An 18524-nucleotide genomic window follows, 5' to 3' on the forward strand; every position below is an offset into this window, starting at 1 on the left:
TACAAAAAACAAGTAACGTGAAAAGTGACGAACGTGAGAGGGGAAGAGAAATAAATAATAAAGATACCCTAGCCAGAAGGCCAGGGTGGGGGTGTGAAAAATTGTCCTACCCCATCCAAAAGGACGGGGTAAGGACATGCAGCGCTACCTGAAGGGAAGTGCGCAGTGCAAGTGCCATACTAGTGCATGGTGATTTTGGGATCACCCGTGCATGTTCAGCACCCCCGAGTTTCCCCGGGGGCACAGTGCAGCCTCGGACTCCAAGCAACCGACCGATCAGCGTCCGACCAAGGTTTCTCTGTTCCCATCGTATGGCATTTTCCAGCCCCTGGCATGGGAATGGGTACTCCACTGGGCTTTTCGACTGACTCCCTTAGGGGCTGCGACCCCCTCGGAAGAGCAATCTACTCAGTCTCAGTGTTTCTCCGATCCCAAGGTTAAGGTACTAAGCTGGGCCTTTCGCGGTCTCCCCATCAGAGGCTACGAACCTCTGGAACAGGAGCCATCTACTCAGTCCCAGCCTTTCTCCGCTCCTTGGGAATGGATACTAGACTGAGCCTTTCGCTGTCTCATCCTTCGGGAGCTACGAACCCCGTCAAGAGATTCAAACTACTAGGCCCAGTGTTTCTCCCCCCCTCTTACCAGTGGATTTACAGAAACAACACCTCCTACCAAAGGCAGAGGTGAAGGTACTCAGCCAGACTTTTCACCACTCCCAGGCAAAAAAGAGGGGTCCCACACCCTCCGCCCATCAGAGCAGTTACTCAGTCCAGCCTTTCTCTATTCTCTGCCAGAGGCCAGTCCATACCCACTGATAAGAACAGATACTACACTTGATCTTAGCCTGTAGGTTAGTTCAGGGAGATTATAGTTGGTAGTAGAATCTTGCACAGTGACCCACTGAGGGGGCGTGTTATGCTCCACCCAAATGGTGTGTCTAGTTCCATATATGGAGGTATTGTGAAAAGAGATTGGAACGCGGCACCTAGAAGCATGGGTGTGCACTTTGACATCTGAGAGGAATCTTTTAAAATGACTTATATCAAAATGTAGATAAGCCCCAAAGCAGTTAGTAAGAGTTACTATACTTGGTAAAGTGCTGGGAAATGGTGCTGATGATTCAATGTAAATGTATCTATCTCTCATTCCTTTTTTTCCCCAAAAATGTAACAGTGTAATGTGGGCTAGGTGAAATGAGGGAGATTGCTAGACTAATGAGGGAAAGAGGGAGATTGCTGCTAAGTCTACTGCAGAATGCAGGATGGTAGGCAACTATGATCTATACATAGGTTGGTATCTTCTCTTAAAAATGCATCACCATTTACTGTATCTAAATAGAGACAAATACAACCACATGTAATGTAAAACTGGGCAACCTTTTACGGTACTTATGTAGTTTCACGGCGCCGCCGCGCGCACAGTCTGTTTGAAACTTGGCAGCCTGCCAGAGGCTCTGTTTAATTGTGCAAATGCCGCTCTAGCTCTGTCTGGCTGTGCGCGTGCCGCTCTAGCTTGTAAGCTACGTATTGTCAGCTTACGTTATCAGCGTAGCGGCCGGGCAGCAGCAGCAGCGTGCTGCCCAGGCGATGACAGGTCACTGTGGTACTTGTAGTTCCACAGTGAAATAGGCAGCCTTGCGCACCGCTGACAACGGGGCCATGTAAAAGTGGACACCCCGGGCACCCCCCGGCACACCGCTATCAAAGGGGGAGTCCCCCATGCAGAGGCTAAATTTAGACGCAAAAGCGTCTGAAAACCGGACTACCTGCAAGCCGCTAAGAAGGGGGAGTCAGGATTCAGACGATAAAGCGTCTGAAACCCAACTACCTGCTAGCCACTACGAAGGGGTCGTGTCCCCCATGCAGACGCTAAAACTTAGATGCTTTAGCGTCTGAAAACCGGACTACCTGCTAGCCGCTAAGAAGCCGGGGTTTCTGGACTTAGGCGCTAAAGCGTCTGAAACCCGACTACCTGCTAGCCGATAAGAAGCCGGGGTTTCTGGACTTAGACGCTAAAGCCTCTGAATTTAGTTGGGAATAGGGGTACATCTAAATTTAGATGCTAAAGCATCTAAATTTGGTTGGGTCTAGGGGTACACTATTAAAACCTGTCAACAGTGGCACTAGTCGATGCAACAGCTGTCGACCTTGTAAATTCCACTATCCACGCCAACCCGAAGCGTGGCGAGCGGCGGCGGTACGCGTCCTACAACCTTTTCATACCCCCACTATCCACGTCGGCGTGGAGTTCAGAATAGAAAGTGCGACGAGCGCAGAGAGCCACCGAGCCCGAAGCGTGGCGAGCGCAGCTCTGAGAACAGCTAGAGCGGCACGCGCCCAGAGTCTGGCAGGCTGCCAAGTTTCAAACAGACTGTGCGCGCGGCGGCGCCGTGAAACTACACAAGTACCCCTTTTACTTAAAATTTACAAAAATATAATAGATGGTAAAGAAAGAACAATAACATGTCAGTGAACATGGGGTCATGGGGTATGTACTAAGCCTTGGAGAGAGATAAAGTGCACATAGATTAAGTACCAGCCAGTCAACTGCCATCTTGCAGCCTGTGGGTGAGATGTAGTAACCCTTGAAAAAGTTATTAAATGGAGAGTGAGAAACCGCCAACCAATCAGCTCCTACCTGTAATTTTTCAAACACAGGCTGTGACACTGCGAGCTTAGTAAATCTGGTCCTGTGTTTGATAAATTACAGTTAGTGGCTGATTGATTGGTACTTTATGCCTTTATCTCCATCCACTTTATCTCTTTCCAAAGCTTTGTCTGCTGGCTTATAAGGGTCATTTGTTGGAGACTGGTGGTACGATGGTATACCAGAGTTATCTGGAGGAGTCAGATCATATATAAGGCTCTTATGGAAGAGCCTACTGGCTTGTAAGGGTCATTTGGAGACATCTTATGGTACATTGAATTATATACGGGTCTGAGGCATATAATGGGCATTTGGCATATAATATTTACTCCAGCTTCTCTAAGTAATGCGTCAGGGATCGCTGTTACAGTACACCCACTCCCTAACAAGAATATTGGATCACAGTCCAGACCGACCCTACAGGATTCCCCATTTATACCGACTTTGCAGGCATCGGCACCAGGGGAAAACTGATACAAGCTGTTATCGCCCCTCAGGCCATTCCTCTGGCTTGCAACTTACAGATTTAACAACATACTGTCCCCAACTACATTTAATGTAGATATTCATTAATATTCCGGGATTGGACCGACCACATGGACATTGAGCAGACATTTTTTTTCTGCCAGCACATCCAGGGGCGGTAACTATACACTCACTTGCTATCCATATAGTGTAAAACTAGGAACGGACTCTCCAATTCATTGCATACTCATTGATTATGAGTGGACATTTCAGGTTATTAAGCTGTGATTGTTATCATGGTTTTTATATATAGTAATGTTTTACCATATGTCTTATTACATTTTGTAAAGATCATCCAATTTTTTTTCCTATTTATTTTAAATTTATTTTCAGTATTGTTCTTTTGAATTGATATAGCGCTGCTTTTTTCTTTTTTCCCTTTAGCTTCTCAAGTATATCTAAAAAAACTCTTTCTCCATAATGTTCCTTTTTCATGGGGAAAACTGGCTATGAGTTATCTCTGTGAAGATCTTGTGTATATATGGTGGCAGATTTTCCAGATCTTGTGCATGACAGGAACATGTTGTTATGTACTTACATCATAATTGCACTTATACAGTAAAACTGGGATGGGGAACCTTCGGCCCTCCAGCTACACATCCCAGCATGCCTTGCTACAGATTTGCTAATTAGCCATGCTAAAACTGTTGCAGGGCATGCTGGGATGTGTAGTTCAACAATAGCTGAATAGCATCTGTATCTGTGTCCATATGGGTTATTGCCTTATGCCAGGGGTTCCCAAACTTTTTTTTGAATCATGGCGCCCTAAAGCATCAAAATATTTTCATGGCACCCCTAGGCCAAATGCTTCTTATTGAGAAATTCAGGAAAAAAAATTAATTAAGTGCATTGTGTTTGTATGTCACAGTTATGTGGTGAGTGACAGGATTTGCTTCTGTTTGTCCACATATGTTATGATTGGCAGCCACCAGCACTGGTTTTGCCTGGTACATTGACCATAAAGAATATGAATTGATCCTGGTCCACCAACCCAAGCAGGGCCGTTTCTAGACAATTTAGCTCCCAGGGCGAAGGAAAAAAAATGCGCCCCCTCCCCCAACCAATTACATAACATGGTATCGAGGAAACTGCGCGCGCCGGAGGCGTGCGCCGAAATAGGGGGTGTGGCTTAATTTTAAAAAGGGTGTGGCTTAATATAAGGGCGTGGTCTAGCAGGAAAACAATTACCTTACATCACACATTTGCATCATGCATGACCAGACATTGGTTACCGCAGGAATTGTCATTGTCCTCCCGCACTTAAGTTGGCCGGCTGAAGGCCACACAGGGACTTAGTACGCCTCACAGATCAAGGCCAAACAATGACAGGCTACTTAAATCATTATACACTATTTATCTGTGATGACAATTACACATTACGCCGCACACCGTGATGACAATTACACATTATGTCGCACACACCGTGATGACAATTACACATTATGTCACACACCGTGATGCCCATTAGACCCCACACCGTAATGGCCATTACAAATTATGCCCCACACGCCGCTGACGCACAACTGATGCCGTTTACTAATATGCCCCCACAGTGACAGCTATGCCCCCACAGTGACAGCTATGCCCCCACAGTGCCACACATATGCCACCAGTGCCAAATATGCCCCCACAGTGCCAGATATGCCCCCACAGTGCCACAAATATATACCCCACAGTGCCACACATATGCCCCCACAGCGCCACATATGCCCCCACAGTGCCACACTTATGCCCCCACAGTGCCAAACATATGCCCCCACAGTGCCAAACATAAGCCCCCACAGTGCCACAGATATATGCCCCCACAGTGCCAAATATGCCCCCACAGTGCCACAGATATATGCCCCCACAGTGCCAAATATGCCCCCACAGTGCCAAAGATCTATGCCCCCACAGTGCCAAACTCACTGTGTCTGTGTCTCCCCCTGTGCCATCGCCTCTGCCGCTGCTTCCTTGGGGAGTGCTGCTGCAGCGCTGCTTCCTTGGGGAGGGGAGCGCATCGCGCTTCTTTCATTCCCCTTCACTGTGCAGTGTGTACCTGTCTGTCCTGAGCCGTCGCCCATCAGCCATTCATACCCCGCGGGCTGGCTCCTTAGTGGCTGCCAGCCCGCGAGCTCTGATAGGCTGACAGCCCAGTGACACACTGAGTGAGGGGGAAGGAGACACGCGCGATGCGTTCCCCTCCCCTCTCTCTGCTTGTTGTGTGTGAATGCCGGGGAGGAGGCTGCGGTGGCCGCGGCATTGGGGGAGCTGCAGGCAGTGGCGTAACTATAAATTTTGCTCCCCCCTGCCAAAAAATTGTTGAGCCCCCACCCCCATGGCATTGTAAGACAAAAACATGAAAAACAGTGAAAAACCCCATGTCGAACTTTTGACTGTCGACCTAATGCTTGTGTTGACCTAAACCCAAGTCGACCTTTCCCCATGTTGACCTAATGGTGTCAACCTAATAACTGTCGACCAACTTGTTGTAGACCAAGGGATCCCAACCCCCACACACAGATATATATCTATATATATATCTATATATATATATATATATATATAGATATATATATACACACACAGATAGACTGCGAGATGTACAGATGGAGCGACTCTCAGCCAGTGCTGGGACTTGCCAGAACGCTCCCACTGGCGAGCTGGCGCTCCGTCTGACTGGGACGCACGTGTCAGTTTCCTGGCGGCGGGGGACGGGAAGGGTTAGGGGGGGAGCGGGGAGGTGGGATCAGGCGGTGGAGAGCACCGTAGTAAGGGGACGCACGTGCAGCGGGGGCTGGCGAATCTACCGCCAGCCCCTGCAAGAATGACAGTGCTCCATCTTTGTGTGTGTGTGTATATGTGTGTGTATATGTATATATATATACAGTATATATATATATATATATATATATATACTTCTTGTAGCGGCCCGGCACTCTCCTAACTTCACAACTGCCCCGGTGCCTTCTGGAGGCTAGATATAGAGTATAAGGAAACAAACAGCGGCACTCGCAGGGAACTTTTCAAAACGTGTAATAAAGCATAAAAACCAATCCAACGTTTCGGGGCTACAGAGGCCCCTTTGTCAAGGTGTGTGTAGCCCCGAAACGTTGGATTGGTTTTATGCTTTATTACACGTTTTGAAAAGTTCCCTGCGAGTGCCGCTGTTTGTTTCCTTATACTCTATATATATATATATATATATATATATATATACTGTGAGATCTATATATATATATATATATATATATATATATATATGTGTGTACATACATATACAGTATATATACATATGCATATGCTTATTTAAAATATGTTTCTTATACTGACTTATACTGGGTGGGACACTGTTTCTGCTGCTGGACTCAGCGCTGCCTCCCTACTGGCTTCCCGGCTCCTCTCTGCCTCTCCAGCATGTGACGTTGTGAGAAGCTGAAGGAGAAGGACCAGCAGACACTGCTGCTTCCCCTCTCTCACACTCCATCCCAGGCCGCGCCTCCACCCGCCCTCCCATTGGACAGCCCATCCGTCCGCCCGCCCATTAGACAGCCCACCCGTCTGTGACTGTGTCAGACAGTGTGACTGACTGTCATGGCCGCGCCCGCGCTGACTCGCCTGTGCTCAGCGAGCGCACGGGCAGCGGCACACCCAGCATCTCATCTTTTGTGACAGATGGTCTGTCACACGCAGCCGGCGCCCACGCAGCCCCCACTCCCCAAAGCAGCAGCGGGGGGCTGCCTTACGCTATCTACGCCGCTGGCTGCAGGGCGCCCCGGCTGTTAAACAGAGGCGGACAAGCCGTGCGGCGCCCCGGGCTGCTGCACGGCTTGTCCGCCTCTAGAAACGGCCCTGAACCCAAGGCACCCCTGCAAGTGTCCTGAGGCACCCCAGGGAGCCTAGGCACACAGTTTGGGAACCACTGCCTTATGCTCTTGTTCATTTATTGTGTATAAAAAAATATATATATATCCGTAACTGTAATGTCCTATTGCTGTTCATGCAACAGTAACATTTCATTGTTGTAGTTTTTGAGGATGTGTTTGGCATTTGCACCTGCTGAGTTGTACAATATGTGATAAGTGTCTCTGTATCTGTATGACCCTATAAACCGAAGGCTGAGGTCTTGTCTGTGAGGATTTAGGACTAGATGTGTGGAGGATCCTCAGTGTGCTCCTTTTACACCAAAATAATGGATCCGACCCAGTATTTTTGACAGTTCCAAATGATACTCCCAGGTTGGTACCTTTCACACTGCACAGGGGTGCAGTGTCTTTATGGCCGGTGCATGGAGATAACATCATCTCTAAGCGCTGGGAAATCCAGGCTCTTACATTATGCTGGGGGTAAGCCCAGCACTCTGGAAGCTGCTGCTGGGCTTCCATCAGCCTCCATTGCTGTGTGTTAAATTGGCCCTGCACACATGCGCATCTATTCACCTTCACCCTGGCACCAATGCTGTCTGCATAGCAGGGCAGACAGCAGAGGAGACTGCATGCAACCTGTCCCCCAACCTCTATACTGACCGTTGGATGCTGTGGTTGGGAGGTATGGGCTCTCCCACTGCTGTAAACGGGATGACCGGGCCTATCAAACTCTGAAATTAACCCTAAGAAAAGGGTTGAATGTTTTAAATAACATACAGTACCTGCTATAGCGCATTCATGTGGAGATGTCTACGAAGAAATGATGGCTCCTTAGATGACAGCTTAGTTTTTTGTCATGCTTTATTAAAAGAGCTAATGGTATCAGCCGCATCCTTAGCAGATCTTCCTTCCAGCTACAAAAGGTGGGGAGTAGTTCTGAATGCATCTAGCTTCTACATTTACATCCAGAGCTGGCATGGGGAGCCTACTAAAATGGCCGCTTTTCTCCCAAGTTACACCACCTCTAGTTTTTGCTTACTCTTTCATTCTCCCCTGATGAACGAAAATTCCTTTCTTTCTGGGTAACCCAAAAGCCCAAATGGAATCTTAAACTTGTATGCAAACCCCCAGCAAGTGAACCATATGCTTGTTAATTTGATGACCAAGCTACAGCTTCATCATCTAAATCTGCACCCGCATCTGCTGGAAAACGTGAACCCCATAGGTCAAATGTTCATTGCATCCAGGGGTTAAATTTGTGTGTGTGTGGGTGACAGGGTGGAACTGAGTTATTATTATTATATTATTATGGTATGTGGAAATAGTGGTCATTATGTGTATGCTACTGTTAGCATTATGTGAATAAGCGGTAATACTGTGGGCATTATGTGTATAAGGGGCACTACTGTTGGCATGTGTATAAGTGGTAATACTGTGGGCATTAAGTGTAAGGGGCACTACTGCTGTGGGCCTTATGTGTATAAGAAGCATTACTATTGTGGGTATAATGTGTAAGGGGTAATACAATGTGGAAATTTTGTATAAGGGGCACTAATGTGGGCCACGTGAATACGGAACACTATTAAGGTTATTAAGGTGGCACAATATGCATAAGACGTACTACTGTGTACTGTAATGCAAATAAGGAGCACTACTGAGTGAGGTAATGTGAATTAGGGACACTACTGTTTGTTGCAATGTGAATAAGGGGAACTACTATGTGGTGTAATATTAATCATGGACACTACATGAGGTGTAATGTGAATAAGACTGTGCTGCTGTGTGGTGTAATTTGAATTAGAGGAACTATTTTGTATTCAATCCCCTTCCTTGTGAGACCACTGTCCTTTTATAAAGTACAGGAGGTAGGGAACAAGGGAGTACTGAAAGACCTAGCACTGGCTCTTCCTAATAGAGAGGGGAGGGGGGTAGGTGGCTGGGAAAGTGAGTTCCTGCACCACACCAGGACCACTTTAGGCCCTGACTTATTAAACTCTTACATTGCTCCTCAGTGGCGTAACTATAGCCCCGCAGCACCCGCGGTGGAGGAGAGGAGCTGAGAAGGTGTGGGCGCCGGGAAGTCTGCAGGGCTATTGTAACCACTGCCATCTGCCCCTTCCGCCGGCGCTTCTGTCTGCAGGTCCCGGCTCTCCCGACTCCTGCTGCTAACAAAACATGTGACACTGAGAAAATGGCTGCCTCCATACTGCAGACAGTTTTTGAGGATGCTAGAGGAGGTGGTGGCCTCTAGCAACCTTAAAAACGGTCTGCTGTATGGGGGCAGCCATTTTCTGAGTGTCACTTTTCATTAGCAGCAGGAGCCGCAAGAACTGTGACCCACAGACAGATTCGGCAGGAGGTACTGGCCGCACGGGGGGGGGGGGGGCGGGGTGCTGCCAAAATCTGCGGAAGGGGGGCGCATAATTAATAGTTACGCCACTGTTGCTCCTTGTTGCCACACCAGTCTGCCTATTTGTCAGGTGCATAAAGCCAATGAGAGATAGCTTTGTATCTTTATATACCTTATATATCTTTATATATATTACAACCGCATGGTATGAATTATTCATCTTCCTCTGTCTAAAACATTGGTCTTCAACCTGTGGCCCAGATGTTGTGAAACTACATGTTCCAACATGCATTGCCACATTTTTTCCTATGAGAGCATGCCAAAACTGTCAGGGCATGCTGGGACATGTAGTTCTACAACATCTGGAGGGCCACAGGTGGAAGACATGTGGTCTAAAAGCTTCACCATAACTTTACAGCATGATTGTTGTAAGAATATGCTTATATAATGAGGGTCTGTATTTTAGGTTTATCTCACCAATAACACTGCTCTTTGCATAAATGTCTGTAACCTATTCCCAGAAGCCTTCAGCACTTCACTTCTTGCATATTATGCGGGGTACACACCAGGACGACCCGCTCACGATGCACATCGTGAGCGGGTCGTCAGTGTCTCGTCCGACCCGCTCACGATGACGCGGGGGGGCACAACCCGCTCACGATGTGCACCGTGAGCGGGTCCGATCAGATGGCGACCCGCACCCGGCTGTATGGTCGTCATTGAGATCCTACCTGCAGCAGGTAGGATCTCAATAACGACCGACCGACCCGCGGGGACGCGCATCGGATCGGTATCGGGCCACACCAGGTCAGAAAAGGGCCCAATCAGCACACAATCTACATCCAATTGATCGGAATTGGATCTAGATTGTGGGGATCGGGCCCTAGTCGTCCTGGTGTGTACCCAGCATTACTCTCTTCTTTCTAGCAGATTTTCTTTTAACGTTAGCAACAATATACACTGTAATAGTGACATCCATCTACCTAACTTCCCCAGCTATTGTTATAACAGACTGCTTTTGTCCTGCATTGCAGACACAACTGTCCATATATTAATCATACTTGCCTACTTTTGAAAACGAGCTTTAGGGAGATTATCGTTGGTAATAGAATTTTGCACCGTGCCCCATTGAGGGGGCGGGGCATGTTCCACCCAAAGGGCGTGTCTAGTTCCATATATGGAGAGATTGTGAAAAGAGATTGTGAACGTGGCACCTAGAAGCGTGGTTGTGTACTGCTACATCTTAGAGGAATCTTTTAAAATGACTTGTATCCAAATCTACTTGGTAAAGTGCTGGGAAATGGTGCTGATTATTCAATGTAAATGTATCTATTTCTCATTCCTTATTCCCCCAAAATGTAACAGTGTAATGTGGCTAGGTGACATGAGGGAGATTGTTAGACTAATGAGGGAGAGAGGGAGATTGCTGCTATTTCAGGGAGTCTCCTGCAGAATGCAGGAGGGTAGGCAACTATGATATTAATCAACCAATCAACATGTTTTCATTTCTAATTTTGTATATTTTATGGTATTTATCAAATGGTAAAATTCATGTCTTTCAGGTGCTCCATTTTCATCTAACATGCTTAGAGCAGAGCAAGAGCTGCAGTTGTGGAATGGGGTAAGTCCACGTGTCTTCTTCATCCTATATTTGTAACTGCAGCGCCAGACAGTGGGTATAAGGCAAATCATACATAAAAATATCAAATTATTCCATAAAAAAATCAACTACATTTGATGATGACACAGAAGAGAAATGTTCTTGCTCATGAGAGCTTAATGTACAATCTACCAGGAGCTGCAGAGAAATGTGGGCCAATAATGGATGCTTCATTACTAGCAGCTGGTTATGCTGCTGTCTTACAATAGCCACACTCCACCTGGTGCGGATTATTAGATAGACAGGGAAATTTACTAAGCAAAAATGAATACGAATATGCCTATTTGTAGCCATTTCTGTCCGTATACGGATGTATATTTAGAATTTACTATGGCCGATATACAGGCCATTTGTATTCGTATTCCAGGATACGCATATTCCTATTTTTAAAATATGAATGCATACGCCATCAAAAGAATACAAATAGGAATTACTATTCATTTGAATGGTGATTCCTAATTTACTCATTTACTTTACTTACGGCTGGTATCATCTTAAAAATACACCTGGAAAATACTCCTCAGTTTCCAGGCGTATATGGGTGATCCGTGCAGGCTTCTGTGCGTAAAAAAAAATAAAAAAATATATTTATAAATAAATAACCAAAAAAAAAACGCTGTGTGGACGGTCCCCCTCCCGGCAGTTACCAGCTCCTGGTGCCAGAAATTCAGGGGGGAAAATATGTCATGATGATCAGGGTCCCCCTGAATTTCTGAAACCAGCAGTGGGCTCTTGGTCCAGATCTGATTCTCAAAAGGGGAACAAAAGGAGTCGCTCATTAGATATTCATATATTCACTTCACCCCGTCATTTAGGGTTACCACCTAGTCCCTTTAATTCCGGACACATATTAATTACACAGGTTCTGTGGCTGGCTGACTTCAAGACTCCACTTTACCTGATTTTAAACTGCCACAGAACCTGTGTAATTAACATGTGTCCGGAATTAAAGGTCCTAGGTGGTAACCCTACCGTCATTACATATGCATGATCGGGTGTAATGAATGTACCCGGTCCCCTGCTGGCACCCCCGGGGGGCAGCCTATGCTGCCTGGCTCCCGGGGAGCCCACCTCCCCCCCACAAACGTTCTGGGGCAGGCAGGGAGACTTCCATCTCCCTGCCTGCCACCATCCTCAGGCTCCCTGCGGCGTCCGCCACAGGAGCTCAAATTCGCCAGTCAGGGGCAGCGAGCCCCTGACTCGTTGAATACCGGAGCCGGCGAGGCTCCGGAACGCAGCGAGCAGTGGCGAATGTGCAGCGAATCCTAAACAGGATTCGCTGCACGTCACCAGTATTCACATTGAATACCGCCCATAGTGATGGTGATGCACAGTAATGCGTATCGCTAGCGCGGGCTCAGATCTTGTGTGCGTATTTATAATGGGTGCAATGTGCATGGTGCACATGGGCCCACACCACAAACATTGCACCTATTTTTTAATACTTACCCCTCCAGTGTCCCGCCATGAAGGCAGCAGAGCTGGCAGAATTGCTGGAAAAATGTCCTGAATGGAGGGGGCTGCACCCGGGCCTCCTCCTCTCGTAAAGCTACTCATGAATGCTCTAATTTGCAACGGCATTTATTATCTTTGCAAGGAAGACCTCTGCGATTCATGATAATTATTTGGTGCAGACAGGGAGGTGGCTTAAAGTTTTCACAAAAAGAGGCTGATTTAAGGCCACTTAACATTTAACACTTGCTCTGAAAAAGGGGGTGTGGCCACTGAAAAGGAGGGTGTCCTTGAGTGTAGTATACAACCCAATAGTAAACCCGCTTATACTTGCCCCTTACACATTATGCCACATGGATTGAGATAAATTCAGATTATGCCACATGGAATGAGCCAAACTTCACATTAAGCCACATGGATATGCCACAATTTACACGGAATGAGTTACAATTTACATTATGCCACATGAAATGAGCCAAAAGTCACATTGTGCCGCACAGTATGATCCAAAATTCACTTTATGCCACACAGAATGATCCAAAAAAATCATATTATGCCACATAGAATGAGCCAAAATTCACATTATGCCAGACCGAATGATGCAAAATACTGTTATGTGGTGGGAGGAGAGGGGGTTCCTTTACAAGCGTAACGGCCACCATCCACTAGTGCAGTTTTCACCATTTTATCTGATTACAGGGTGAGATGCTTTACAGATAAACATTTTTGCAGTTAAACCTCAGAAAATGAAATTTTTGAGGATCGAGCAGATTTCACATGTACATGCACCATACACCAAGTGTACAAAATATCAGAGCTTGGGCCCGATAGGCGAGTATAAAAGCATATGGTCTTCCTTTCACAATGTGCACTGAGAAGTGTCCCATTAGGAGCTCAAGTCATCAGACGCATGCGCAGAAGAAATACCCAATCCTTGTACCCTTATTGGCATAGCTTTTATTCAAGCATTCGGTGTATCTAAGTGACACTGGGCTTGCGGTGAGAGGCTTTACGCATAGCATGCACAATGCAAAGATTAATGCAACCTGCCCACAGTCTCTCTACTGCCTAAAATAGGTTTCATTTTGGCAGCTGCCAGGGAACCTGACAGCAGGTTTATGGACATGTAGCAAACTGGATTACCCATAGGAGTGCCATTATGCGGCTGCCATCTATACACCGTTCAACACAAATATGAATGACATCCCTGGATACAAACCCTTCAGCGACTCAGTAACCAGCCATGTACTGTTGCTTGATACAGTGATTAAATGTGGTATAACCTGGATTCGTGTACAGTATCCCCCAGGGTCTCCTATTATATACACTGTATTTCTAAAAGCATCCCATCCTTCAGCTTGTGAGCATAACATACATATTGTCCATTCCACTAAAGTATTAGTACTATATTACTGCATAAAGAGAATCTATTCAGTTTTTATATAATAAAGGTAAATATTTCCCAGGCTGTGCACCGAACTGCTGACAACCAGCGTGTTGCATTTATACACTGATTTTGTGATTTCCTTTTGTCTACAGATAGATGATGTGTGCTCTGCAGTGCTGTCAGATTCCCAGCCCGCGGTGAGTCCATAGTCATTATCTTTTCCATTTCCTACAGCGTAAAAATTGAGATGTGTCTACAACATTTGCTTTTTGTGTGCAGGTGTCCAGCGGTTTAGAAGAAATTTGCTTTTTGGTTATGGGAATTCTGGAAAAAAATCAGGTAGGCACAGTATTTAATATTACTAAGACTTAGTAACTTTCTCATTGCAGATGATTCACATTGGTCATTTACTAACTTGGTGCAAAAGTCCAGCTGCGCCAAAATCTGTAATGTCTGGTCCCACGCAGGGCCGACAACAGGGGGGTGCTGTGGGTACAGCTGTCCCGGCCCCGGCCTCTGGAATGGCCCAGGCAGCTCATTTTGCCCACAGCCCGCCCTTCCCCAACTGCCTATGCTGTGCTGCCTGCTTCTTCAATGCAGGGTGCCAATTAAAATGCTGTACCGGCTTTTGAGACAATCAGAGCTTGTGTATCGTTAGCCAATCAGAGCGGCTGCCGGCACACGAGCCCTGATTGGCTCACCAGCCAGCGCTGCATTTTAATTGGCCGCCAGCCTCCTGCATTGAAGAAGCCTGTGCTTCGGAACCTTGAAGTCGGGTGGTAAGGGAAGGGAGGGGGGGGGGGGCGCGATGGTTGATGCTGATAGCAGAGGCCATGCTCCCCTGCCGATACTGGCAGCAACTTAGCTGCTTAACACAGTTCCTATATTATAGCATCCACACTATGGGGTTTATTCTAGTTCATTCTTTCTGACAAAATCCTTCTTAGATGGACAAAACCATGTGCACTGCAGGGGGGCAGATGTAACATGTGCAGAGAGAATTAGATTTGGGTGAGTTATTTTGTTTCTGTGCAGGGAAAATACTGACTGCATGATTTTACACTTCAATATAGATCTCACTTTGAAGAAAAACCCCACCCAAATCTAATTCTCTCTGCACAAGTTACATCTGCCCCACCCGCAGTGCACATGGTTTTGTTCATCTAAGAAGGATTTTGTCAGAAAGAATGAACTAGAATAAACCCCTATGTTCTAGCACCCACCATGTGTTATAGCACAGTGTCCCTCTTCTCCAGGTAGACTTGGGTGTAAGTTCCAGAATCACGGAACTCTCCATAGCCGTTTATGCCTGTGGATCGTTTTCTGGGAGTTTTCAGAGCGATTTTAAGCTACTTACACTAAGCAAAGTTGTGTATTATTCATTGTGTATCAGCCCCCAACATTAATATGATTACCCCCTGCATGCTGGGCTGTAAGTATTGCCCAGCTCCCTGCCATTGTGCCCTGCAAATGCGTCCGCAGCCATGCACAACGGGGGGGGGGGGGGAATAACTCACCAACAAATGATTTCCCCCCCCTTACTCAGCTTTACAAAGGCCGTGGGGAGAAGGAGGCCTCTGCTGACATCAGCGTCACTCCCTCCCAATGCCTGGGAAATGCCTGTGTTTTCCATGCCAGCGTTACCCCCTAACGCGGCCAGGGAAGGTTAGTCTTTGCATGATCCAGTTGCAAAGGAGACCCTACGTATGGGCACAGCGTATCGTGCGTATGCACGGTCTTTCAATAATTGCAGGGCCCCAAATTCGTAGCCCAGCGTATTAGGCCCAATGTGCAGTATCAGAATCTGTGCAATGTTATACAGTTATGCTCTTAAATATTTTTCAAGTATGGATCACTATTGGAAAATAAGGTGATCTATTGTACATTGAACTCTGTGACTTCTAGAACACAAGCTTGGCACCTTCTGTGGGGAGAGAAAGTTACTGAACTCATTTATATGATCTGTTCTGTAACAGTAAATTAAATGGGATGAAAACCATAATGTATATTTATGTATGTGAGCCTCATGTGATTAATGAGAACGATGCGACACTCACATAAGCCTATTGATAAACTAGATGAATATTGGGACATATGTACAGTATTGTCAGCGTCATATACATTTATTAATCAGCACCAGAGTCATAGTAGTGCTACTGTGACTCTGGCTACTCAAATGAGTCTGCCGCTAATAAGCCTTTGTTAATAATAGGTTATAGGTCATGATCTTTCTGGGGAAGCTGCTGACTGTAATTTAAGGCAGAGAAACACATTAAGCAATTGCACGGACCTGGTGCTGTTTCTTCATTCACTCAAATAACTTTTCCTGTGGCCATGGGGACCACATTGTGGCAGCTGGATTTTCATTGCTTACAAGTAAGACAAGCTGCATTTAAAGGACTTTACCAGCAGCTGAGGAAAGGGGACTAAGCTTGCCATTTAGGATATATGTAAAAGTACAGTATGGCAGGACTTGCCCTGAATGGTGCCGGGAAACAACTGATTGCTAGAAATAGTAGCAACTACAGTTGGATTTATTCCATTGAGGTGTGGTGAGGTCAATGGCTGGGGAGGCACTGGCCAGTATCAGATATACACACACACGTGATCTGGCATGAGTTTTGCCTATAAAATCGATCTGAATAATACAATGATATGAATAATACAATGGTCAGGGGTTAGAGTGAGGGGGCAATGAGGGTTTGCTCGATGCAAACATTGCAGCTTACCGAGCACCTGAGACACCGAACCTCTGAATACCCCCCCCCCCCCCGCCACCGATTCCCCTTGGTACCATATGAGGGATGTGCCTCTGCTGCAGGAGAAATCATTCGATGGTTGCCGACCATTTCTCATGCCTTTGCAGGACGAAGACAGAGCGGACGCCTCATGGCCTGTGACATCAGTTGCTCGCCCCCAGCATGCATTGGCCCATACCCATGGGAACGCCAAGCATTTTTATGGGGACGCCCGTAAAATGTTGGGCATTCCCATGTACAATCCCTATCTGCCCCCATCCCTCGCATCCCGCAACAAACAGCCCGGCGAGTGTTTAACTTGACGAGGCCGTTTGCCACCAGGGTGTGCACATACGCGCTTGTGCATGCTCACACCACCAAACATCGGAACAGGGTCGTATTCGCCCCATTCCAATTGAACCTGAATGAGGGCCTGAGTTCTATCACCTGTATTGATGAGGTGGAGCTAGTTCAGCCTCCACCTTGGTCCTGCACAATAATTCTAACAAAAAGTCATCATAGTTTGCGGGGTGGTGCCAAAAACCCTACCACTGTCCCTTGCTCTGCCATACCTCTGGGGGAGGGGGAGAATTAGGTGGCAGAGGGAAATGAGGGGCTCGCAGCGATCCGAATTCAGCCCCAGCCCAATGGTTGGGTTTGGCGAATATCACTAGGTCGACATGAAGGCTGGCTGAAATTAGGTTGACCACTATAGATCAACAGGACTAAGGTCGACATGAGTTTTTCAAATTTTCAGGAAAAAACTAGGGCATGTAGGGAGAACAGGATAGTGTGCCGAGCGCAGCGAGCCATGCAAGGTGACGCGGTACACTGATACGGCATCCATGTCTACCATCATCGAAATAGACACGAAAAATGGGAAAACAACATGTCGACCTAATGCCTGTGTCAGCCTTCCGACCTTGTTGACCTTAGTGGTTGACCTTATGTATGTCAACCTAAATATTGTCGACCCTATGACCTACACCTGTGTCATACTTACCTACTCTCCCGGCATGTCCTCAGTTTTCGGGTAATCCCTCCGGAGTCCTGGTAGTGCAGAGAGCATAATGCATCTCCGTGGTAAGGAGTCGGGGACAATACAACCCTGCCCCCATCAAGGATCGGCTGCCTCTCCAGTCTGGGCCTCTCTCTTACAATTCATCTGGTTCCTTTTGAGCACTATGATGAGGAACGAGACTGTTCGTAATAATGGGGGACATTTCTGATGGACTGTTCCAGACATATCTGTAGAATAAAATTGGTGTTGTCTATAGATACTAATTAGATATTTGTTTATTTATAACAACATAAAACATGAACCAAATAACCATTGTACTAAACAGCAACTGCTTTCTCCTCACAGGCTTCCGAGGAAAAGGACGACTCTAAGAGGGTGAGTGTCCCTGACCACACAAGTAATGTGAATGTTTCCCCGCCTCGTGAACTGTTTGTGAAGTAAACTAGCGTCTTAATTTCTTTTCTGCACAGTTCTTATTTCATTATTCTAAGAGTCATGACTCAGGAAAATCAGACATCACGGTAAGTTGCAGTTTGAGAGAGCGACAACCAAACTAGAGTTCATATTAGCCCCGCAGCTAGGAAGCCTCCATTGCAGAGTACTCATTGATATCAGTAGTGTCACCATTCTGCATACATCTATGGAACAGAGTGCAATGCGGCCTTGCACCGCTTATGTTTCAGCTCTGCGGGATCATCATTGCCAATGGGGGATTTATATGTATGCCTATGACTGTATTCAGACACACAGCTTGAACTGTGATTTCAAATCTGGAAAAACAGTCAGTGGTATACTGGTGTGAGAAACTGATTAAATGTTAGATTGGGAATACATAAGGAAACAACCACGATGTGTGCTGGTTAAGGTGTTAGTACTTCTTCCTGTGTATAGGACTGATGG

At 46.5% G+C, this 18524-nt stretch overlaps 1 protein-coding gene across 4 annotated transcripts in view; it reads left to right on the top strand.

Moving 5' to 3' along the window:
* NMU (neuromedin U) overlaps nt 1-18524 on the top strand; it is a 76555-nt gene that overhangs the window by 21750 nt on the left and 36281 nt on the right. For 2 of the 4 annotated variants that reach the window (XM_083168742.1, XM_083168759.1), the window contains exons 2-6: nt 10929-10987; nt 14018-14062; nt 14145-14204; nt 17970-17999; nt 18095-18145. In XM_083168742.1, the coding sequence (XP_083024868.1) occupies nt 10929-10987; nt 14018-14062; nt 14145-14204; nt 17970-17999; nt 18095-18145 (245 nt within the window). The remainder of the gene's footprint in view (nt 1-10928; nt 10988-14017; nt 14063-14144; nt 14205-17969; nt 18000-18094; nt 18146-18524) is intronic. The other 2 variants (XM_083168751.1, XM_083168768.1) reach the window with 1 other exon arrangement.

Source organism: Crinia signifera, chromosome 1 (genome assembly GCF_055691185.1).
Source record: "Crinia signifera chromosome 1, ASM5569118v1, whole genome shotgun sequence".
NCBI classification, from domain to species: domain Eukaryota; kingdom Metazoa; phylum Chordata; class Amphibia; order Anura; family Myobatrachidae; genus Crinia; species Crinia signifera.